Raw genomic sequence first — 26,352 nt, 5'->3', positions numbered from 1 at the left:
CGTTAAAATTTTGAATGGTGGTTTAGCAATAATATCAGTTACGATATGTAGCATCGAAAGGATTTCAGATCTATGTTATTGTCTTGTAGTCCAATTTATACCGTTCGAAATCTTCATGCTGTTAAATTTTCTACTCTGCCAACGGAAATGACCATTATTAACAAACCTCACTAAAGTCTGACATTGATGTCACAAAACTTTTAGCCGGCGAATTTATTAGAATAACGTAGTAGAAAATGATTGTTCATATATAATCATGGACCACTAAGATAAATGTTATAGTGTTAAATTAAAGTTGTGTGAATCATTTAATATCTTTAAAAGATCGATCGAAATATTTGATATCTTCAAACATTTCATCACTGCTAATAAGCTCTTATGCTATTTATCACTGTAGATTTGGTTGATTTGCATTGTCGACTATTTTTCATGAAAGAACAATGGAATATATGGTCTCCAACGTTTATGTTCGTTTATGTTCGTGTTCGTTTATGTTCGTTTATTTATTAAATGAACGAACATGAACAAGTTATATTCCTTAATAAACGAACATGAACAACAAAAAAATTGTTCGTTTATGTTCATGTTCGTTTATGATCGTTTATTTTTTAAATGAACGAACATGAACATACCTCCGTTCGTGTGCGTTCGGTTCGTTTACATGCCTACATTCTATCCCATTTTAAAACAATTTAATAAATCTTTAATATTTAGAAATTCTATTAATATTATATTTAATAACTTCTTAAACATATCTTCTTCTCCCCCTATGTTATCCCTCAAAATCCTATTGGAAACCCATCCTTTTCGTTCACTTCTTCGGCTTTCTCAGCCGATTTCCTAAACAACAAGAAATCTTTGATTTTAGGATCTGGAATAAACTTTTTAAAAAATTTGTTCTCCTCAGCTCCAACAACTGAATTTTCCAACATCAATCTTGATGTTGCTCCCTTCAATCCCTACTTAGTATAACCAACGAGTAGGTATTTGATCTTGTATTTGAAATATTTGAAGATACTCTGATGGCTTTGGCATTCACTCTTAGTGTCAGATCAGTCGAGAGTTATATGTTTTCTTGGGCTCATATTTCGGAAGACAAGTGAAGCTTTTATGGAATTTCGATCGTCGTTTAGCCGAAAATGGTGATGCTTGAAAGGGAGTTATATTTTGATATTCTCATTTTTTTAGAGGATGTTGTGGTTAGATCGGAGGTCTCCAATGATAGTTTGTGGCTGATCAAATTTTTTCAAAGGTGGGGGTTATCTTTTGAATTGTTTTTATACCTGATAAAGCGATCTAATTGTTCCGATATTAGTCGGTTGTTGATTTTAGAAGCTGCAGTTTTTCTTGTGCTTACTGTGGAATGAATTCTGGTGGCTAGTATAGCAATTATATATGTGGTGAGTTTGCTTGAGCTTCTTTCATTTCGCAAATTCAATGGTGTTTTTTAAAGTCTTCGAATCAAGTGTGGTGACTGCACTTGTTTGCAACATTGGCGGCAACTACTCCAAATATTTTAAGTGGTTGTAAAAGGTAAATTTCAAGTATCCGTTCTGAAGAATGGGATACGGCCTATTGATTGATTTGTCGAGATTTTTGTTTATTTGAAAGGGTGTGAGTCGTAGGGTGTCTATAAGATGCATAGTGCGTTCATGCCTCTGGTCGGTTGCTTCTTAGGGAGTATTGAAGATTTGTATTGGGATTCTGCTATTGCTATGTGTTGTGAGACTAAGCCTTTTCAGGTGGTTCTGTGTTGTATCAGATGAGTACCTAAGGAAGCCATCGCATGAGCTGCTGCTTGATTCCCTTTTTCGCCAATGAACGCGAACGAACAGGAGACAAAACACTTTGGATCGCGTGTAAGGAAGCCTAGTTCGGAGAGGTCTTCCATATTTTTGCTGACCTTCGAAATGGTTGTTTTGGAGTAACTTTCAATGATTACCCATTGAAGACCGAGATCCAAAGCGAATTGCATACCTTGAAGCTCAACCGTAACCTCCGTAGAGAACGTCGAGCTAATGTTGTTATTAATTCTGAAACCCGACCATAGAATTTTTCTTTCCTCATCCTAAACTATTATACCCGAGGGAGATTTCTTGTGTGTAAGGGAGAAGCTGGCATAAACATTTACTTTTGCAAAAGACAAAGGGAGAGGTACCCAGATTGCATCCTCATGCATTGGTGGAGCCAATATACATTCAAGGATGTCAATTGACACCCCAAAAGTTTATAAAAGGAAAAAAATCATATATATATAATAGGGAAGTGAAAAGTGACACCTCTTTTAGGAAGATTTAAACACCCTAAAGGAAATTAAACCAACTTTTAAAAAAATATTTAGGGTAAACTATATAAATGGTCTCTAATATTTGATTAAGTTTTCGTTTTCTCCACTGAAGTTTCAAAAATAACAAATTAATCACTAACATTATCAATTTGTAACAAAATGATCACTAACATTATCGATTTGTAATAAAATGATCACTACATAGTTATCTCCATTAAATTGATGATGTGACAACATTAAAAAAGGTAAATATTTAGTTTTACCCTTAAACTATTGTTAAAACATCAAATATGTCATTGAATAATGATTTTATCTCTAATTTACCCCCAACAACTTTCTAATTTTCAAAAAAAAAATCCAAAAATTATAAGCATACTTGAATAACTTTTTTTTAATCTATAAAAACATTAAAAATTAAAAGATCTATAGAAATACTAAAAAAGTGAGAAGTTTATAACAAAATAAATATTAAATATTTTTTTATTATTTTACTTAACACTAACTTTTATTATTTAGAATTCTATTATTCAAATAGCACAACATAACTGTCCAAATTGGAGTTAACTAAAATAATAAAAATATATTTAGTATTTATTTTCTTATAAACTCGTCACTTTTTTTAGTATTTTCTAGATCGTTTAATTTTTAATTTTTACATTTTTAATGTTTTTATTTTTTAAAAAATATTCAAGTACAATTAATATTTAGAGTTTTTTTAAAAACTAGAAAGTTTTTTAAGGTAAATTTGATATAAAATCACTGTTTGAGGACCTATTTGATGTTTTAGCGGTAATTTAGGGTAAAACTAAGAGCCATTCCTGTAAGAGCCACAGAGAGGACGGCCAATTTGATAACTGGAATGATTTATCAGTTGAACTGAAAATTTGATTATTTTTTACACAGTTCATTTTACATTATTAATCAGTTTCGAGAGTTTATTAAATCATTTTTTGATTTTAAATTTTAAAATCGAATGAATTGATTAACAAGCTTCTTGGGAGACAGAAATAGAGGTACACAGAGACTGATTTTTGTTTCTTCTAAAAAAATTTGGTATAATAACGTCATAGATTTCTGTTAATTTAAAATGAAATCAAATTAAGATTTGATGTCTTTCAAATTTTGAGATTAAATACTTATTTGAATTTATATTATTTTACACTTAAAATTTTGAAATATAATATTTTATTTTAGTTTCGTCCATTGTTTTTTTTTAAATAGTGTCGTCCATTGTTAAAAAGGAAGGATTGTGCCTCGGGGAATTTATCAGAAAGTCCACATTAAATAGTAGGTCTATTTTATGGGTTTAGTCTCATTATAAATAATTACATGGTGTTTTTCCTACTATTTATTCTACACGTTAATATACTTTATAGTTTATATAACTCAAGTAGATAGCCAGACCCAACTAAGAGTCCGTCATTACGACAATTACATAATTCTTAATTAATTGGTTCTGTCTTAACAACTTATTTAATAATGTATTAACGTATTATTCTTCAAAATCAATATTCTATCAATTAATTTTTTTTTGCCAAAACACACATGGAAAGAATATCATAATGGTGTATAACGTATCACTTGAAGAGTAAAAATCTCATGAATATTAAAAACTAATGCTCAACTTGATAAGTATTATAAAGTCATTTTTGTTAACAACAGTTGGGGCTCAACTTTTTCCAGATATTATTCCTCAGTTTAGCAATTTTTAAAAAAAAAAAACAAGGAAATTGAAATATTCACAATCAATGCTTTTTTCCCCCATGTTGTGTGTACTTTACGACTTTTTTTCATTCCCATAATTAAATTTGTTAAAACAGGTGAATAAAGTGATATAAATGTTGTACCATTGAAGTCGTCAAAATCAACAGCGTTCTCACTCGGCAGAGCCGCCCACCAAACTGCCGACCATATTCTTCCCATGAAACACGTTAATATTCCTCCTTACACAGAATGAACAACCACATTTCCGATAGCGTCCCCCGGAGAAAGCGCCAAGAACATGAGCGCAGCCATGAGGCCAACCGGGAAAAACAGAAGCAGCAACGGCGGCGGAGGTAGCGGCGGCAACACCAACGGAAGAACAAGCATAGACGCCGTCAATGCCGCCAGCAATAGCAGTTCCGCAAAGCCAAAAGGCCGGAAACGCCTTGCCATCCCTACAACTGATTTGCTTGGATCAATCTTGTTGTCGTCGACAAGACTCTTGTCATTAAAGAGTGTTCTTGTAATAAAGAAGGGCAAAAATGGCTTGAGAGTTGGAGAAAATTTGAAGGTGAAAACAAAGGGTGCTGAGAGTAAAGAGATTAGAGAGGTAATAGAGATATATATTAGTTGAATAACGAGGGTGGTTAATGTCAGCCGTTGATGTAAGAGACTGATGTTTGTTTTATTTGACCAGAAAATCTGGTATCGGCTGATATTCCGTATCAAACAGAATCAAGAAGACGGATCCCAATATATTCGGCTGATCCTTTTTGGTTATATTTGCTTTAATACTTTACAAATTAATTCGCTTATTATTAACTCAGAACATATCTAGTGGGAATTATTATATAATTGAGTTTATTTTAATTGGATATATATATGTGTGTGTGTGTGAATATGTAGGATTAAGTATATTTAATTATAAGATTTTTTTTTAATTAAAAATTAAAAATTTTAAACATTATATTAGAATTATATGTTCAATATATATATATATATATATATATATATATATATATATATATGGCAAGATCGTTTTTATCCTACTGAAAAGTAGTAGTCGAATAATTATAATTATAAAAAATATTTGTATTATGCTTTATGTCGATAATAGGTTGTAAAGTGATTGGATATGTTTGTTTTGGGACTCATATCGGGACTTTATTCAAGGATTCGATCAAATAATTTTCATTGGGACAAAGATTACTTAATTATTATATAAATAACTTTATTTAACATTTTAATAAAAAATTGTTGCTAGAAGCAATAATTTTATTAAAAATAAAAAATATCCAAATTATAATAAAGATTACAACTATAAATTAAACATATAATAAGAATATTTTTCTTAACACAATAAAACTAGTCACTTAAGATCACACAAGGATCAGAGAATATCATCATGATAACAAATAAGAGTCATCTTGATCAGTCGTGGCAATGTCAAATCCAACCTGACAAAAATAAATGAAAACAATACTCAAACAATCGAAAACGTGCCATAGAGACAAAGAAAAATGTGTCGTAAATGCAGAAGAATGTGTGTCAAAAATGCATAATTATTAAGAATAAAAAATAAGAATATACAACGCTATAATAAAGTAAAGGAAAAATAATAAATATCGACGGTCAACAACTAATATCAAAACTGGTATTGTCGCCGATCACAAATATGAAGAAGAAAAGAGAGTAACGATGACTATAAAAAAAAGAGAACAAACCCTAATATATCTCACCTATTATTTTTATTAAACTCGTTTTTATAAATATACTTTTGGTGAGGAATTGTTTATAAAAATATATATAAGTTATTAAAATAGTTATAAATTAAAATAAAAAAGCTAATGAAGGCATTGGTTTAAGAAAATTGCATATCAGGTTATTTATATAAATATGTTTATTTCAATGACAAAAATTTTATTTAGAGTTTAAGATTCATAAGTTTAGGGTTTTAAATTTAAATTTTTGAGTTAGAAATTTATCTTAATTGAAACTTGAAATGAACATAACTGTATAAAATTTAATATATAGAATTTGTGTATCAAATAATGATTATTGGTTTAATAATAAAATGGAAGTTCCTAAATTTTGAATTTTATGATTTATTTTAATTTAAATCTTATCATGTGTAATACTATTCATCACTTTAATTATATATCATAATATTGATTTTGTTTATAATTATGTGATTAAGCGTATAAATGTGCTTATAAATTAAAGAAACTGGTTACATATAGAGTAAGTGTATCAATAAATTCCTATGCAAATTTCAATTAGTGGGACAATCTGTAAATCTCAATTGGATCTTAGGTATGTCATGACCTTGGACCTGAATTGGGAGAATCACCCATGACCTGAACTTTTATTGTCTCAATATATATATCAATAAATTAGTAGCAATCGAATTGAAATTTGCAACTAATGCATAACTTTGAAACCAATACAAATGTTTCAAAATTCATAGAACCGAATCCAAACTTACATTATTAACAAAAAAATATAATTAGAAATTTATTCTTCACGTTTATAATGTGGAGAAATGATTTCCGTCCATTAATTATATTCCAAAGGGAAGGACGAAAGTTGATAAGATTTGCCAACAAGGAAATAACACAATGAAGATGTAGACATCCCCAAAACTATGAACCCACCACCCACCATGTCCCTTCCAATTCTCCTTTTCTTACGCATTAAAAGTAAGGATATTGACAATCTAGTTTCTCTGCCTTTTAATTTAGGCTGAATATTCAATATACAAACGGTGTAAAATTCGACGAAACATTGATGAATTAGATAATGACGTATTTTCCATAATAATATATAAAATTATATACTATCATCATATTAAATACTAATCATTTAATTTATTAAATAAATTTAATATTCAGAGCAAAACTGTGGAATTGTTGAGTCGCTTTGAAAATAATAAATTGCCCTTCTTTCAACGCAGAAACTATTATAAACGGTCTTAAAGTTTTTCACGTTGTTTGAATAAAAGAGTACAGTTCAAAGGTTGTTTTTAATATTTTAGCTTGCAGTATTATCCATTGTAACCATATCTATATATATATATATGGAACATATTTTATTGATAAGACAGTATTTTATCCATTACGAATTGAATTTATGTAAAATTAAAATTTCCAATAATTTGATAAATTCCGTACTATATTTTCCCAAAACTTTTAGTCTCTTCTTTTGTTTCCCCTAATTTTAGCAAGTCTGAACTGAAACCTCATTTGGCACATGTGGGAAACGTGTTCTCCCTTCTAGAGAAGTATAACAAAGAAAAGTTTAAACAAGACATCACTCCAATCTTAATTATAGTGTATGATTAGATTGATAATTAACTATAATTTATTCGAATGGAATTAATCGTAGTAAAATTAAAATAAACGTGAAGAGGTTGTTGATTAAATTATATTTGAATTGATCTTGAAGATTACATGTTGAAAAGAATAATTACGTATTCAGAATATTAATATAAGACGAATTTAAAAATATAAAAACATATTTCAAAATTATTTTAAAAAACTTTGATTATTTGAGTTGGTTAAGTAAATTCAAATTCGACATAGGGAATTTTAAAATAAAATAAATCACAAGTTATTGATATTTTTAATTGAAAAGAAATCAAAATACAAAATGATATTTGGAGTTGTACCTGTCTTTACTAACTCTAGGCCTAACTCAATAAAAAAAGAAGCAGGTCCACAAAACATTTACCAAATCAAAGCTAGGGAATAATTTAGTAGGAAAATGAATGTAATTACCAAACGAAACGCTGTCTTGCCTGTTTTTTTTAAAAGAAGACGTGTCCTTGTGATGCACATGCAGGCAGATAGGAAAGAAGATATGAGTGTGTATGATAAGATACAGGAACAATTAAAATATTAAAGATGCAGATGATAAGATACAGGAACAATTAAAATATTAAGGATGCAGCAAAGTCCAAAGAATGGGAATCTCTTGCATGAAAAATCGTCTCAGTTCAATGGATGGAGAGTGAAACTATACTTGAAGCCTTTCAAGTAGTCATCCCACCCCAAAAATTAATAATTCTTTTGGTATTCATATACACAATATGCAGTAACGAATCTATATATATATATATATATATATATATATATAAATATATATATTAACAACATAAATTTTTTATATGATATAGATATAAATAAAAGTTTAAGATAATAACAATGAATAAACTAATTAAATAATCGAAAAAATCAAAGTTCATATAATAAAAATTTACTCACCGTAAACTACAAGTATATCCACAACCGTCAACCGACATTAGCCGTAGATCCACTAAGAGTCTAGGGTAGGCACGTGCCCACTCTAAAATATGAATTTTCTCCGAATAATTATTTATTTTATTGATTGTATCCACCGTAATATTTTATTTGTGTTCCCTCCAAATAAAAAAAAAACTATGTAATTAATATATACGTGTGCTTATCCTAAATATATTTCTAAATCCACTATTGACAAACGAGTTTGAACTCACATAAAATAGAGGGTAGATGAACACCTATTACCATGTTGCGGAAGACGACTATCGGATAGAGCAAAATCGCAACTGATAATTTGAGAAAATAAAAATGAAGATAAAAGATACACAAAATTTACGTGAAAACCCCTAAATAATATAGGGTAAAAACCACGGACAACGGTAGAAGAATTTCACTATGAGAAAATAGGAATTACAACTTCTCTCGATCTACCAAGGAGAAAACAATGATAATTTTCTCTTGATTAAAAAAAGAGAAAACAACTCTCAAGAAACTCTCTAAATTCTCTAGTATTGGGAGAAAGCTAGAATGATTTGGGATGGTTTTGAAGCTAAATGAGTTAGGGTATTTATAGTTGAAGGTTAAAGACTAATCTTGTAAATACCCTAAAGTTTAGGGACTAAATGTGATTTATCCTATGTCAAATAATTCAACACTTTACAGCTGCTTTTGTCTGCCCCATTCGGTGCATTTATTGCACCGAAAAATCTGATTTTTTTAAGCCACCAAAACTAACTTTTGACAATCTCCCACTTGAAGATGTGATTGTTATATCTTCACACAATTCTTTCTACTTTGTATCATCATGTTTCTTACGTCTCTGACAGGCCACAAGAGAATCGACACTAAGTAAATTTATCAGCGTTGATTGTCTTCGTCATGAAATCTGCTATGTTGTCTTTAGTATGGATCTTTTGCATATCTACCGTCCCTTCTTCCACTTTTTCACGAATGAAATGGTACTGAACTCATATGTGCTTTGTCCTTGAATGAAATACTAGATTCCTTACTAGATGCAAGGCACTTTGACTGTCACAAAACAGAGAGACATGCTCTTGATTGTGCCCAAGCTCCTCCAATAGCATCTTTAACCAAATTGTTTATTTACTGGCTTGTGTAGCTGCTACATATTATGCTTCTGTTGTGGATGTAGCCACAACTGACTGCAATTTTGAAACCCAACTTACAACTCCACCAACAACTTTGAACACATATCATGTTGTAGATTTGCTTTTATCCAAATCCCCTGCATAGTCAGAATCGACATACCCATTGATAAGTAAGTTTGATCCTCTGTAATATAATGTAATATTTGAGGTCCCTTTGATGTATCTCATGATCCTCTTTATTGTATTCCAATGCTCTTTGTCTGGATTCACCATGTACCGACTAACCACTCCCACTGCTTATGCAATGTCAGGTCTTGTGCATATCATAGCGAACATTAAACTTCCCACTGCTGATGCATACGGTACTCGAGACATCTCCATCATCTCTTCTTCACTGCTAGGACTCATACTGGAGGATAATTTGAAGTTAATATGAAGAGGAAATTGGCTTACAATCATGCATGTTGAATCGTGACAAGATCTTCTTCAAGTAATTCTTTTGTGAAAGCCAAATCTTCCTATTACTTCTGTCTCAGTGAATTTGCATCCCCAAAATCTTGTTTGCTGATCCCAAGTCCTTCATTTCAAATTCCCTAGCCATTTGTGCCTTCAATTCTTCAATATGATCTTTGTTGGGTTCTGCAACCAATATGTCATTCACATACAATAGCAATATAACAAAATCGTTATCACCAGACCTCTTGAAATAAGCACAAGTGTCTGCATTAAGTCTGTTGTATCCAAGGCACATAATGAAGGAATCAAATCTATTATACCAACACACCGGCACCTGCTTTAGACCATACATAGATTTGTTCAACCTGCAAACCAATTTCTTCTTTTCGTTTTCTTCAAAACCTTCAGGTTGGAGCATATAAATCTCTTCTTCAAGATTTCCATGAAGAAAACCTGTTTTAACATCTAGCTGCTCTAGATGTAAGTTCAATGTAGCACACATTGCCAAGACTACTCGAACTGTTGTTAGTCGAACCACATGAGAAAATATTTCATTGAAATCAATACCTTATTTTTGAGCATATCCTTTGACTACCAGTCTTGCACGATACATCTCCACTTGATCGTCACCATTTCGCTTGATTTTGAAGACCTATTTGTTACCAATTGGCTTCCTTCATTGTGGTAGTGGCACAAGGTCCCATGTATTATTTTTATGAAGGGCTTTAATTTCTTCTTGCACCGTCATAATCAACAGTGAAACATCTGAGATGTTTATTGCCTCCTCGTATGTTGATAGCTCACCGTCATCTATTAAAAGACAGTATGCAATATTTCCTTCTATAACATAATCTGAGTGCCAATTGGGACGTCTTCTCGTACGATCTGATTGACGAGTTGTTGGAGCTTCAGAACTCTCTGGTTCTTGTTCATCATGTGTTGGTTCTGCTTCAGAAGAATCTCCTTGTTCAACCTCCTTTTCCACAAGTATCTGTGTAGTCTCTGACTTTTCAGTATTATTATCATCTTCTTTTCTTTGTAGTTTATCTTCTACAAAGATAACATCTCTGCTGATGATCACTTTGCGGGCAGTGGGATCCCCAAGCGATACCCCTTTACTCCATCAGCATACCCCAAGAATTTGCATTTCCTGGATTTTGGATCCAGCTTTGAAATTTCTTGGGAGTTGTACATCACGTACACTATACTTCCAAATACATGGAGGTTTGAATAATTAGTTGGTTTACCAGTCCACATTACCATTGGTGTCTTCAGCTCTATTGCAGTTGATGGAGCTTGATTCACCAAATAACAGGCGGTATTGACTGCTTCTACCCAGAATGATTTTTCTAGGCTTGCATCCCTCAACATTGCTCTTGTTCTTTCTAACAAGGTTCTGTTCATCCGCTCTGCCGCTCCATTTTGTTGAGGAGTGTTTGCCACTGTGAACTGTCTTTTGATGCATTCTTTCCTGTAAAAGTCATCAAATTCTTCACTTGTGTATTCTCATCCATTATTTGTTCTGAAACACTTGATCTTATTTCCAGAATCAAGTTCCACCCACGCTTTGAAGTTTTTGAAAGTTGAAAACACATCTGACTTCTTCTTAATACAGTACACCCAACATCTCCTGGAGTAGTCATCAATAAATGAGATAAAGTATTTTGCTCCGCCTAGGGATGTAACTGGTGCTTGCCATACGTTAGAGTGAACCAATTCTAGAACACTTTTGCCTCTAGAATTTGATGTGTTGAATTTCAACCGGTGTTGCTTACTTGTTATGCAATGCTCACACAATGTAAGTGATACCTTTGTTAAACCTGGAAGTAGCTTTTGCTCCACAAGGACTTTCATTCATTGTTATGACATGTGTCCAAGTTTCTGATGCCATAGCATTGCAGAATCTGAACTACATGAGGCAGCAGAGGCTTCTGCTTTTAGCAAACTCTCTCCCTTCAGCATGTACAAGTTTGCTGCTATCTTTTCGCCTTTCAGCACCACAAGCGCTCCACGGAACACCTTCATGATTCCTTTCCGTGTTTCAATCTTGCTTGCATTATTATCCAACAATCCATAGGATAATAAATTTTCTTCAGGCCTTTCACGTGTCGCACATCTCGAACAACTTTAATTGTTCCATCATACATCTTCAATTTGATGGTTCCCACGCCAATGATCTCTAAGGCATGATCATTGCAACTATACACAGATCCTCTTGAGACAGGTTCATAATGATGGAACCATTCTCTTCTTGAGGTCATGTGATATATTGCTCCCGAATCAATGAGTCATATATCTGTAAATCTTTTTCTACTTTCCATGGTGGTTGACGCTTCACAACATAGAGCATCTCCATCATCTGAAGTGTTTGCGATATTGCCTTGTGGATTGGAGTTTTTATTTAGACTCCAACAACCCTTCTTCAAATAACTCTTCTTTCCACAGTTATAACACTTTAAATTCTTCTTGCTTCTCGACTTTGATCTACCATGTTTGTGATTACTGCTTTGGCCACGTTCCGTTGATCTCCCTCTCATCGTTGTCAACACTTCTGCTTGTTGCAGATTTACTTGTATGTCTTCCTTATTCTTGCGCCGATTTTCTTCTTGTAGAACATCAACTGCAACGTCATCGAAGACTAGACTGGTGACATTACTGTTTGTCAAGTTGATGATGAGTTGACCATACGAATCAGATAGACTTTGAAGTAGAAGTTTAGCACGTTCTTGTTCTTCTTTTGTACATCTTAAGGATGTAAGCTGAGAAAATAAAGTGTTCAGCGTGTTTAAGTGCTCCATCATTGAAGTAGATTCCGACATCCGGAGAGTGTACAATTTCCTCTTAAGGAAAATTATATTGTTCAACGATGTGGCCTCGTACAATTTGGTGAGATGATCTCATATCTCCTTAGCTGTATTCTTCTCCTCGATGCTTGACAATACTTCATCTGCTAATGCTAGATGAAAGTTTGCCATATCATTCCCGTCCATTTCGATCCATTTGTTATCATCTGTGAAATCTACTGGCCTTTCACTAATAGCTGCTAGACAACCGTCTTTCCTCAGAATGACCTTCATCTTCAATTTCCACAATGAGAAATTTCTCCCATTGAATTTTTCATTATCAAATTTTGTTGCCATAGCTTCTATTACGGATAGCTCCCACTATTTCACTATCGTGAATAGTTATCTGGAACCTTCAAATAATGAGTAATAACTTCTTACTTTCTTATGATGGAGGATCCACCTTTTGGTGGCAACCACAAAGACAATAAGTAGATATTACACACTCAAATCTGGCTCGGATACCAATTGTTGCGAAAAGACGGCTATCAGATAGAGCAAAATCGTAGCTAATAATTTGAGAAAATAAAAATGAAGATAAAAGAGACACAAATTTTGTGGAAACCCCTTAAATAATATAGGGTAAAAACCACGGGCAACGGTAGAAGAATTTCATTATGAGAAAATAAGAATTACAACTTCTCTCGATCTACCAAGGAGAAAACAATGATAATTCTCTCTTGATAAAAAAGGAGAAAACAACTCTCAAAATACTCTCTAAATTCTCTACTATTGGGAGAAAGCTAGAATGATTTGGGATGATTTTGAAGCTAAATGAGCTAGGGTATTTATAGTTGAAGCTTAAGGATTAATCTTATAAATATCCTAAAATTTAGGGACTAAATGTGAATTATCCTATGCCAAATAATTCAACACTTTACGACTGCTTTTGTCTACCCTATTCGGTGCATTTATTGCACTGAAAAATATGATTTTTTAAGCCACCAAAACTGACTTTTGACATACCATTCCATCACAAAATGAGACTCCACAAAAACTAGTAGATATATGTGTTGTTTAGAATTATTTACTTTAAAATCTGAATTTATTTATGTTAATTATCTATTTTATTAATAGTGTTATTCTTAAAATTTTATTTGTGTACATCTCATAAAAAATATTATTATTATATATATTTACCCTAAAAGATATTTTTAAATATGTTACTACACATGTTATTTTTTATTGTCATAGTTTGGAGCTTGATTAACATTAATCTTCCAAAGAAGTCAATGTTCTTATTAATTATTGTGATATTTACAATTATGATTATATATTATAAAGTTTAAAAAAACTGCATTCGTGAAATGAATTGGAACTGTATCACGTCTTTGATTTGATATGATGGGTTTAGAAGTCCAAAGAGGATTTCCTCTCTCACTTTCAAATCCCCATGTGTGTTATTTTTAAACATGGGTAGTTGGGTACATGAACTTCCATTCCATGAGATTTGAGATGTGCTTTAATTGGTTACGTTCATAATTGTCTGGTCGGTATCTCAAAATAAAAATATTCATTTTTGAATATTTCATTTACCTCTTGTCATTGTCAAATTAGGCATGTACCCCTTATTTTTCTCTTTCCTTTTTAATATTTTACGTTTTTTTAAGGTTTAATATTGATTCAATCTGACTTATCATATACTTTAATAAAATTTAGTTCAATTTAAATTATATCTAAATTAAACTCAAAATAATCCAACTCCAATGAGGTTAATTCGATCTATTTCAAAATAAAAGATGGATGAAAAGAAGAGAGTTTTAAATTAGCAACGCCTGTGGCATTGTTTTAGCAAGTATGACTTGGTTATATTGTTTTTCCATTGACACCCCCCCCAAAATACAAGGTTTGAAATATCTTTCATTGGGCCAAAATACCAATAAGGTTCGACATTCTGTACTGCAGGGATCAATATCGTGGCCCTTTCGAGTTCCACCTTGCCGAAATTCATATCCATCAAGTTAATACATCACAAAAATTAAATTGTTAAATTATTTATTCTTATCTAAAAAAACAATATTTTATGTTTTTAACTAAATAAAATTAATTGAATTAAGTTTTTACAAGTTTTTAAAAATTTTCTAATATTTTGTAATTATTAAAATTATTTATAATTTAAAATTGCTTATAATATTTCAGTATTTTAAAGATTTTTTTAAAATTTCAAGAAATAGATGCCAACCAATCAATTGCTATATCAACATTTAACATCGTTTAATTAATGTGATTAAGGAAAATTACAATGAAAATGATTCAATAGATCATTAATTTTTAAATAAAATTCCAATTAATTTATAATTAAAAAATGATGACTAATTTTGGGTAAACTACGCATTTAGTACCTAAAATATTAGTTTTGATCTGTTTCAGTATCTAAACTTTCAATTTTTTCAAAATCATACCTAATGCTTAGTTTTTGTTTTATTTTTAGTACAAAAACCTAAGTGTTGAAAAAATTGAAAGTTTATGTATTAAAACACGTTTAGTACCTAAACTATACTTAAGTTCTGAAAAAAAAAGAAGAAAGGTTAGGTACTAAATAGTTATGTATTAAACACGTTAAGTTTTAAATAACGAGTACTAAAATGAAATAAAAACTAAATATTAGATATAATTTTAAAAAAATTAAAAATTTAAATACTAAAACAGATTAAAACTAATAGTTTAATTACTAAATTTACCATTTAATTTTTAATAGAATTAGAAAAATAAAGAACTCAATTAAATCTAAATAAAATGACAACATATAAAAATTAACAAATGTCACGTGAATAGAGAATCACCAAGTCCATCCGCAAGTTGGGTATAGACTTCCTAATGAGTAAAAAGGAGCCCGAGGGTTAAACTTGAAACGTGGCTTGCGGAGAGCCGTTGATCATAAAATTGTCATCAGATTACATCACGCTGATATACGCACGACGTCATCCTGAGTAATTATTCACGTTGACTGAAATGGAATCGACAATTAGACATTCTGGAGAGAAAGCGACACACTTTCTAATTGTTGCTTCTTCATAAATTTTCACTTGTGATATTTTTAATATACGAAAACGTTATCGATTTTATTATTATTATTTTAATAAAATTAATAAAAAAATTACCGGCTGCTTCTTCTTTTCAATTTTAATCCGCGGGTTCCGACCGTACAGTTATTAAATGGCAGTTTGAACTTTGAGGACTCTGCTACAACAAAAGTTTTTGGTAACTATGAGATCAAATTCTCATTTAAATTAAAAATTTAACAGCCCAAAGACAGACATCCAAAGCTAGTTTCTTACAGAACAGTTGAGCAAACATTTAACTCTTCTTATTACTGTTAGAGATTTAAATAATAATTAAGATTACGTTTTAGGTCATACATAATTATTAGTGTTATAATTGTAAGTATTATGATTGTATAATGATGACTTTAGATAATATAAATATTATTGTATAAAGACTATTATTCTAATAGCATATCGTTTTTTAAAATTTTGATATGTTTAGTATCTTCGAATGCTGTTTTTATATTGAATAAAAGAAAGAAACCCACGAAAAAGAAAGAAAACTAGAAGGAAAAAAAAAGTCAAAGTGACCCACTAACAAAAATACCAGTAACTGAAAAGGCAATTAAAGAGTCATTGGCTCTCGGGGAGTGGAACGATTTCTCTCACAGAAGAGGACGTCTAGAGATTGGAATATCATTATCCAAAGCAATACTAATAAAAGTTTCAAAAAACCCATATTCATCGTCTTCCTCAAATTTTCACCAGGTGAGCTTTCTGCTCCAATCCCAAGCTTCAAACTTTGCTGTCTTAAAAGTCATCATTTTCAATTTTTTTTTTATCAAAGTTGACTAATTTTCACTGCTTTAGCTGGGGGAAAAAGTGGTAGGTAACCGAGTTGAAAATTTTGATGTATTTTCTTGTGAGCTTGGGAGTTGAAAGATTACTTCATTTGCCATTTTGATGTTCTGATATAGATTTTTGGTTTCTGGGTGTGGATGATTTTGTGTTAAAGTCGTGTGATTTTTATTTGGTAGTTCAATTTGGGTCATTAAGGGGTTCTCTAATTTGGGTTTTGATTGATTTGGTTTCTATGTAGTTTTAGGTTGCTGCAAACATTCAAATTTGGCCCCTTTGCACTTCCTTTTTATAAATATTTTGAAAAATTGGGCTGCTAAAATTTGAGTTCGATGAAGTATTTGATTTAGGGGAAGGTTTTTTTGATTAAGTGTTGTTTAGGGCATGATAGTGCCATTTTTGTACAAGGGAATGACTCTTTAGTGTCTTTACAATTGATTTTTTTTTTCATCTGAGAAGCTGGAGCAGACTGATTAGTACCACAGGTGATTGAAATACCAAAATAAGACTAATATAAACAGGACCTGCAACTGATCATTTGATTTGGTTTTTAAGACTTTGGTATCTCTGAAGTCGTGTTCTTTTCTTGGATACATTCATTTTTGAGCTCATAGGGAGCGAAGGAGCCTAGAAATCCTTTCCAGAAAGCTCACTTGTCAGCGACTTTCATCACATGGCATTGGTGTCAGGTTCAAATTTGCACTGTAGGTACTAAGCCATTCTGTATTTAATTTGGTAGTGCAGACATTGTGTTTAATTTGAAAAAAGCAAGTGGTCAACCATTTCCTTCTGTTCGCAACCATATCAGCACTTCATATAGGGTGGACTCTATTTCTCTTATAATTTAACGAGTGAGTACTTTTTTTTTTGTAATGCTTGGTTATTTATACTCTCCTTGTTTCCTGAAACAGACTACAACTTCGTTTATTATAAATCCATCTGCCACCCATGTTGAATTTCAGAGATTGCACTTGGGAAGAAGTCAACAAAATAATCTAGTTGCCATATCTAGTGGTAATACAGAAAACTGGGGAGAATCCAATATGGCAGATGCTAGTCCAAGGACTGATATCTCAACAGATGCAGAAACAGATGAAATGAATCAGAGGGTATAGTTTTTTCATATTTTCTCTCCTTATCTCAATACTCTAATTTAATAAATTTTAGGACCTTTTAGATGGTTGTCTTTACTTGATGCTCTTCTTTAGATTTAGGCAAGCATTTAACAGTTGCACTATTGAAATGCATGCTATTATAAATGTTGGAATATGCTAGGGTAAGATGTGATTTACTGCAATATGCCTAAGTCAAAGGAAGCGGGAACACCTAACAAGATATGGGGGAAGCTCTAGAAATGAACCTTGCATTTATTGATCTTTATTTAAATATGTTCCCAGGTAGAGCACGTTTTTGTGATTGTATTGATGGATCATGTAGTGGGACAAGTATTGTTTGTTGTAATTGTTGTTATTCTACTTGCTGAGAAAAGACTTAGTTTTGTCCATGTTGTTACCAGTCTCAAAGTTTATTGCTTCTGTGCAGTTTGATAGTGGAAAATCAATTGTTGTTGCACCTTCTGATTCTAGTGACCGATCCAAGAGTAATTTGGACCAAAAGGTCAGATGCTTTTGAAATTATTTGCATGGATAATAGCTGAGCATTAAATTGGTAATATTGAGTGATCTTTGGTTGATAATATTCTACAGATTCTTCGCAGACTTGCTCAAAATCGCGAGGCTGCAAGAAAAAGCCGATTGAGGAAGAAAGTATGTTGTTCTCCTTTAAATTTAATGCTTTTATTCAACTACTTTTTGGAGGTCATCTTATATTATTTCCTTTTATTTTTTACTTTTCATTTTTTGAGCTTGAAACTTCCTAGGACTCTTTTGGTAGATTCATGAGTTCAAGTGTTTATAGCAGAATTCCTGTTGCCTTTATAGTGGCTGAAAAATGTGACTATAGTAGAGTCCCAAGTGTTTTCTCCTTACCGCCTGCTTTGGAATTTCTAGTTGTTCTATATAAATTTCTAATGATCTACGGATGTGTACGTTCTTGCTTTCATCTTGATAACTAGCTAGGGTACACCATTTTGACTATGAGTGTGCCATTTTCACACTCTTTTGTTATAATCATTCATGCTCCCATTTTGTGACACTCGATTAAAAAGTAGTGAAGAGATGGCTATCAACTATTACATACTTTATGGTTTCACATCCTCATGATTGCTTCAATTTTTTGTCACTATGTACCATTGGATACTTTATGCTCTCAAATTCTCGTGATTTGAAACTTTGCTTATTGTTTTGAGATTCAGTCTTTGAAATCCTCTCATTCACATTCATTGAAATGGTTGATGTTGATGGTTTCGCTGCATAAGACAATTTTGCATGAATATCTTCGTGTTTGAGCTCACCTGGAATGTTTTGTTTTGCGTGAATATTTTGATATCCTGTATTGAAGCACATCATTCTTTTTTCATTCTCAGGCGTACGTGCAACAGCTGGAGAGTAGTCGTTTGAAGTTGACACAACTAGAGCAGGAACTCCAGCGGGCACGGCAGCAGGTTAGACTTGTTCCTTCATCACTACATGAACTGCATTCCCAACTCAAGTACGTATTACTTACAATTTTGCCATTCCCTGCAGGGTATCTTCATATCGAGCACAGGAGATCAAAGTCATTCAATTGGTGGAAATGGTAATAATTTTTTTTCTGAAGCATGTTCTTGGTACCAAAACTTTCTTTTGTAGTGATTGTGGTACGAGTTGATTTATTATTGAAGCAACAGAATTATAATTCCAATGACATTGTGTTCACTGTAGTGTGATCGTGGAGTTTCTTGATTTTCTATTTTGTTCACTGGCATGCAGAATTATAATTCCAATTTAATCATGTATATACGAGTTTCTCTAATAGTTTTCGTCATTTTTTTTTCCTTTTCAGGTGCCATGACATTTGATGTAGAATATTCACGGTGGCTTGAAGAGAAGAATCGACAAATTAATGAGTTGAGAACGGCAGTAAATTCTCATGCAGGCGATGCAGAACTTCGTATTATCGTTGACGGTGTTATGGCACACTATGATGAAATTTTCAGGCTGAAGAGCAACATAGCTAAGGCAGATGTTTTTCATTTGCTGTCAGGCATGTGGAAGACACCTGCTGAGAGGTGTTTCTTGTGGCTTGGTGGCTTCCGGTCATCCGAGCTTCTAAAGGTGAGGCCGTATGAGGATTTAGGGACAACTAATTGGAATGGCTAACTTTTTTAAGAATGCAGTCCTAAACATACTGGGAGTTAAGGTTGATAGGATTCCTTATATTTTTGTTCTTTTTTGTTCATAATTTGTCATCTTAGAGTTGAATGGTTATGCTTGTAGCTTCTTGTAAACCGATTGGAGCCTTTGACAGAGCAACAGTTGGTGGGAATTGGCAACTTACAGCAATCCTCCCAGCAGGCTGAAGATGCACTATCTCAAGGTATGGAGGCATTGCAGCAGTCTCTGGCGGAGACATTGTCCACAGGGTCTTTAGGCTCGTCCGGGTCATCCGGGAATGTGGCAAACTACATGGGTCAAATGGCCATGGCCATGGGCAAGCTAGGAACCCTTGAGGGTTTCATTTGTCAGGTAATCCTTTCCCTTTCGAAATGAGAAGTCGAGTCACTCTCAGCTTTCCATGGAAAAGCTAATAAGTTAATACTACCAGGCAGACAATCTGCGGCAGCAAACCCTGCAACGAATGCACCGGATATTGACAACCAGACAGTCGGCTCGTGCACTTCTTGCGATACATGATCACTTCTCCAGATTACGAGCTCTTAGTTCCCTCTGGCTCGCACGACCGAGAGAGTGAAAATCTCCTGTCTGCTCTGCTGGGAAAATCACGACACCAGACAGCTCGCCCGCTAACACTGGCAACTAGTCTAGTGATCCTTGCCATCTTGTGTATTTTGTATGTAATGTGTTTGTCTTTTCTTGTGTTGCATGTCGTGAAATGAGCAGTTTCTCCAAACTGAAATTATGTAGTTATATTTTTCACGATCAATCTTATGATCATTAGCTGCCTTTGTAAGACCAGATTTACCAGTATTTTTGAAGTGAAATTCTGGGAGGCAAAACCAACATATATCTGTCTTTCTTCAAATTAATAGATTTCTTAAATTTGAAAGATTAATTTTATTGAATTGTTTTAAATTTAGACAAAAATTAATAGAATATCAGTTTTGGGAACTAAATTTGTTATTATACAATATTATATTAGACATTCGATACAAATTTAAGGACAAAGTGACTTGTTTGCAATAAAATTTAAATGACTGATATATCTGCAACTTTTAGGGAAAAAACGACATGTTTGTTATCAAACTCCGATTATAAGGTGTTGTTTTGTTGAGTATTTCGACTATTAAAAGTTACAAAATCATCTCTTGATTATAGGATGTTATTTTGTTAAGTCTCCTACTATTAAAAGTTATAAAATTGTCACCCGACTATTCATATGTTTCAAACTTGTTCTTTTTCATTAAAAACTTGACGGTTATTTGAGTTAAATATTAATTTGTTAATTGGGATATAATGAATTCATTTTTTAATTGTGTCAATTGGTACCGTCATTGTTTTCACGCACTAGCTCGACGATATAGTCTAAACGGAAAGTCGATCTACAAAATATAATTCAAACGGTTCTGTGATCAAATTTTATCATATTTCGGCCAATATGTTAAAGTCTAGTTCATACAACCGTTAATTTTTTTAACAGAAAATGACGAGTTTAGAACATATGAATAATTGAGTATCATTTTGTAACTTTTAATAGTTGAAGATTCACCAAAGTAGTGTCTTATAGTGAGAGGGACCATTTGTGTATTTTACTCTATCATTTAAATTTTTGAGATTTTTCATGATAAAGCTATAATGATACTGTAAATTTTTAAAAGGATAATGTAACAATATCCGGCCTTGGAAGGGACAAAATTCTAGTTATAAATTTCCCCTCGGTAATTCTCTCCCTGCTCTCTCTAGCATCACACGGTTCACACCAGGTCATCGTATTGTCTACCTTTTTTTTCAATATATATATTTGGTTCTATTATTTATGTAGTGTATGTTTTTCCAGGTGAGGGAAACAAGAGGAAGATCTGATGTACATACTGGTGGATCTTAATTACAGACAATATCATAATGGCTCTTGAAAATAATGGTTTGTTTCTTTTCTTCTGGGTTATAGTATTGAACTTTGATCTTCTTTGAGTTATACGTTTCTGTTTATTTGAGTGATTTTTTTGGTATTTTCTTTAGACGCTGTATTTGATGGATTTCTGTAGTTTTTCTTAAAATATATTCCTTTTTTATTGCTTTGTTTACTCGGAGTTGAGATCACTTTTGTTTTAGGATCTTTTTTCAGGGTTACTTTATAAGAATTTTTGTTTCGAATAATTTAATTTGAATTTATGGTGATACGTGAGAGACATGTCTTAAGGGCTTTTTGATTATTTTTTTGTGCCATTGAATAGGCAATGCTAAGAAATTGGAATGTTATTTATTATTTTGTGCAAATTTAATTTGGAGACTTGACTTAGTACTATAGATTAAATCGAACCTGTTATTTATTGTTGGAGTAATTGATATGTAAATTTTGTTTTTCCATATTCTGTTGAACCGAGTAGTGATCATGTGGAGAAGTTTTAGGTAGATTGTAGGATTATTTCTAGTGCTAGATATTTTATAATATCTTTAGCCTTGTAGATTATTTTTTGCTACCTTCTGTTTTTGAATGATCTCATAGTCATGCTCATTCACCTAGGTGAAGTCACTCGTTCTTTATTGCAACGAGCCTTAATGGTTTCGATTCAGAAATAATCTTTTAGCATTTTAGAAGGCACTTATTTTGATGCTCTTTGTAAAAAATTGGCTTGTAGATGCATAAAAATAGTCTTCTACTTAGAGAAGAACTTCCTTGATGTTTTTGAAAAAGGAATAGCACATGAATTTCAGGCTTTTGGAGATCTTTTAGCATCTAAGAAGGCACTCTATTGATGTTTTTGGTTAAGAATAAGCCACTTGAATTTCAGCCTGTGGACATGGATGGAGGGCGTTGCAGGGATATTGGCTTTGCACCTTCAAATTAAAAGTTTGATGCAGGAATAAATTCCAAGTCAGTGTATCCTTTAAGAGTCTGGACTTTTAGAAGTTTCATTTCTTTAACCTGATTTAGCCTGCCATTTTCTTGTGTGTGCCTATATCTGTTGGGGCTCCACTACAGAAGTGCAAGGTGAAGGGACATAGCCGAAGGCAGTGATGCATGATATGCTTATTTTCTGATCAAATATATGTTATTCTTATGTGAAGTATGCTGGTGAGTTAAAGCCTTTTAAGATGTGTTACAACTTACAAGTTCCTTTGTTTTCTTTGTCTGTGTTGGCACTGAGCTCCATACCTGTTGCTGGCTTACTGCCATTGGTTGTTGCTCGTTACTATTTCTTAAAGGAACCACATACACGAATTTTCCTTTCTTATACTTGTGGGATGTTTTTAAGATTTATGTACTGTTATTGGTGTAATGGTTGTATCTTATGTAATTTTTCCGTTATTAATAAAATTCAAGGCATTCTTTTCCTCTTTTCGCTGATTAAGGAGCTTATTATCAAGCTCCTTAATCAAGAAGGGGGGTTTTTAACGAGGCCTTACATTCCTATCAAAAAAAAAAACAATAGTACTGCACTTGCATCATAACATATCTTGAGCTTTTTGTTATTCAGTGTTACAATTTTCCTTTATGTGTGTTTTTTACTTTGTTCCGTTTTCAACAGTTTCCGTCAGCTTGTTTGTTCTTTGACTTGTAGTAATTAGTACGGGTCTTATTGGTTTTGCATACTTCAAATCTGTTTTTGGACTAACATATTTTTGGTTATTTATTTTGTGTAGAAACTACGCAAGACTGTGAGCCAGTCTTAAAATGCTTCCAGACGAAGGGGTTCCCATACAATATGCCATGTCCTGGGAACTCAATTGAAGGCCTCCCAGAGCTTAAAGATGAAACCGGTACTCACCCAGGTGGGTATATTATAGAACCAGTTTGCTCATCGAGTGGAGAGTTTATGGAACTTCCAAATGAGTTTTACCACAAACCTACTTTCCCACACGAGTATGGCTCATGATCGCCCTTTTATCCTGACACTCATAAGTTGCAGCCATACCCATTGAATGTTTTTGGTAGCCAATTCTACCACTTTCCCATGGATAATCGATTTCGTTATGCTCCATTCAATGTGATCACTCAAGGATACCCTTTTGAGTTTCAGTTCCAAGATTTTCAATACTTTGTGGTCATAGACTTTGAGGCTACTTGTGACAAGGAGAGTAATCCCCATCCACAGGAGATAATTTTCTGTCATTGTGAGCAGTGTTACTGGCCAGTTGGAAGCATGTTTTCAGACTTACATACGACCAACTTGCAATCAGCACCTTAGTGATTTCTGCAAGGATCTGACTGGCATCCAGCAAATTCAGGTCAGTTCACAATTCCTTTTTTCTAGGGGTGGTAAGATAGGAATTCAATCAAGCGAGGTAATATAAGATAAATAAGGGTCCAACTTTAAGGATTGCTCTGTCGCGAGACTTGTCTGATTGTGATTATTAACTGCATTGATGTTTGACTGTGGTTTCTTGCTCTCTCGTACACTGTGACTTGTGAGTCATATGTCCTAAATATGCCTTTGTTATCTAGATAGATAGAGGTGTTATTCTGAGTGAGGCTCTCCTCAGGCACGATAAATGGCTAGAGAAGAATGGCATAAAAAACACCAACTTCGCTGTGATGACATGGTCGAATTGGGATTGTCGGGTAATGCTGGAATCCGAGTGTCGATTCAAGAAGATACGGAAGCCTCCCTACTTCAACCGGTAAATAATTTTGATATGTGCTTTTTGGCCCTGTTTTTTCTTTTAACAGATCAAGTTGTACTGTTGATACTTTTGTTATGATAGCTATTTGTATCACTAATATTATTTTTCATTTCATATTTTCCTTTTGGCAGGTGGATCAACTTAAAAGTTCCTTTCTGTGAGTTTTCGGCAATGTTAGGTGTAACCTGAAAAAGGCAGTTGAGATGGCTGGCCTGGACTGGCAGGGCCGTGGCCATTGCGGCCTCGATGATGCCAAAAATACAGCTCGCTTACTTGCCCTTTTGATGCACAAGGGTTTTAGATTCACTATCACAAACTCGTTGATGTGGCAGGCTAGTGATGGTTCATTGACATGGAACTCGATCCCCATGAACATGGCCTTCTCTCCAAATCAACAACATAAGCCTAAGGATCAGCAAATGCCCCTATTCCATTACCATCCCTACTGTTTCTGTGGGGTGAAGAGTAGCAAAGGAATGATTTGAAAACCCGCGCCGAAGCAAGGGAATGTGTTCTTTGGCTCGGGAACTGGATTGTCACTCGAGGTGTCCACTGCCACTACTTCGAGTGGGCTTCTCCCTGATTCAAATCTGCAAAGGCTTGTCCATCTTTCTTGATGGCATCATAAACCCTTCTCAGTCCTGTAAAAAATTAAAAAAAAAAAGGTTAAAAAAGAGGATGGTAGCTGAGTTGTCTCCTTGTTGAAGCACAATATAAGCTACCTTAAGTTACACAACTGCTTGGTGAGGCTTCCAATTCCTAGAGAAATATATTAGTACTCAGGATGGTTGCGCCGGAGCATGCACATTCCATAACCGTTGGTCTTCTGAGGAATCAGGAGCTTCAACTGGTAAAGCTAACTTGTTGACTGGAGAACAAATCATGAATTTGAGGATATGGCTAGTTAGGATGATGATGCATTTACATGCTAAGTTATCACAGTGTTGTTGCACTTGCTTGCACCATATTTGTTTGTGTTTCTTTCTTACTAACAGCCATTCCGAGCCAAGACGAACACGAAAAACATCTCGAATAACTCAACTTCGGGTCCGGTTATCTTGATTTTGGACAAATGTTGTTATTTGGAAGGGGAGTGCATTAGTTATCTGTTGGATTTTCAGTCTTCAAATCACCCTCACCATCTAAAATTATAGCAATTATTGGTGATCAAGGTGAAACCGAACACAGGATTTAGTTCAATTGATCAAACATTATCGATTAAAGATTATATTATTTTATAAATTCTATGATCCGAATCTGAACACCTGCATTTATAAAAACACGTGAACCTTGATATTATCGCATAAATTCACCGGCAGCAAGTAGTAATTTTCTCTCTCCTTATTTGTGATAGGGTCTATATTGATAGTGATAGGACTATATTTAGTGCTATGGGGAAATTTTTTAATTCGAATTGATTCGAAAAAAATCAAAATTTTTGATTGGACACGAAAGTAAAATGTTTGAATAGAATTGACTCGACTCGTAATTTTATAAAATCGGTACAACTCGAAAATATTTCAAATCCGAATCGAGTTATGGAATAGGACTTGAATAACTTGAAATTTTTATTAATCACTGGATTGATTTTTAATTTCGAGTCAAACCCCTCAATTCTATGATATGTATATATCGTATATGAAAAAATATGAAGAAATTTATATATGTATATCGTATATGGTTATAGAAAATCGTTTAAATTAAAATCAATTTATATCATAATATTATAAACATTTACAACTAAATTTAAACAAAAACTCAAACATCTCAGACTCAAAAATTTTCAAAATAAAATTTAAGTTCTAAAATAGTAATCATCAGCTCGAATAACTCAAAACATTTCGACTCAACTCGATTGAATACTCACCCGGAAAAAAAGCCAGGCACTATATAGCAGGCTTAAAATAAT

The 26,352-nt window shown here is 33.0% G+C and overlaps 1 protein-coding gene and 1 pseudogene across 2 annotated transcripts; both read left to right on the top strand.

Annotated features, from left to right (window-relative positions):
* Positions 1-16,277: 16,277 nt before the first annotated feature.
* On the top strand, positions 16,278-20,642 carry LOC120162418 (transcription factor TGA2-like). Of its 2 annotated transcripts, XM_039172571.1 has the most exons (10): positions 16,278-16,449; positions 17,154-17,247; positions 17,451-17,648; positions 18,082-18,156; positions 18,246-18,305; positions 19,025-19,102; positions 19,185-19,236; positions 19,483-19,754; positions 19,917-20,165; positions 20,245-20,642. In XM_039172571.1, the coding sequence occupies exons 3-10, from the start codon at positions 17,583-17,585 to the stop codon at positions 20,389-20,391; spliced, it is 999 nt and encodes a 332-aa protein (XP_039028502.1). In that variant the 5' UTR covers positions 16,278-16,449; positions 17,154-17,247; positions 17,451-17,582; the 3' UTR covers positions 20,392-20,642. The 2 variants fall into 2 exon arrangements, with proteins under 2 accessions (XP_039028502.1, XP_039028503.1); XM_039172572.1 differs by lacking the exons at positions 16,278-16,449; positions 17,154-17,247 and adding an exon at positions 17,286-17,360.
* A 941-nt stretch (positions 20,643-21,583) lies between these two features.
* LOC120161911 lies at positions 21,584-25,100 on the top strand (annotated as a pseudogene).
* The last annotated feature ends 1,252 nt before the right edge of the window (positions 25,101-26,352 follow it).

The sequence above is a fragment of the Hibiscus syriacus genome, unplaced genomic scaffold, assembly GCF_006381635.1.
Source record: "Hibiscus syriacus cultivar Baekdansim isolate YM2019G1 unplaced genomic scaffold, ASM638163v2 tig00111402_pilon, whole genome shotgun sequence".
Taxonomy (NCBI): Eukaryota; Viridiplantae; Streptophyta; class Magnoliopsida; order Malvales; family Malvaceae; genus Hibiscus; species Hibiscus syriacus.
This window is presented reverse-complemented; position numbering and strand designations above follow the sequence as displayed.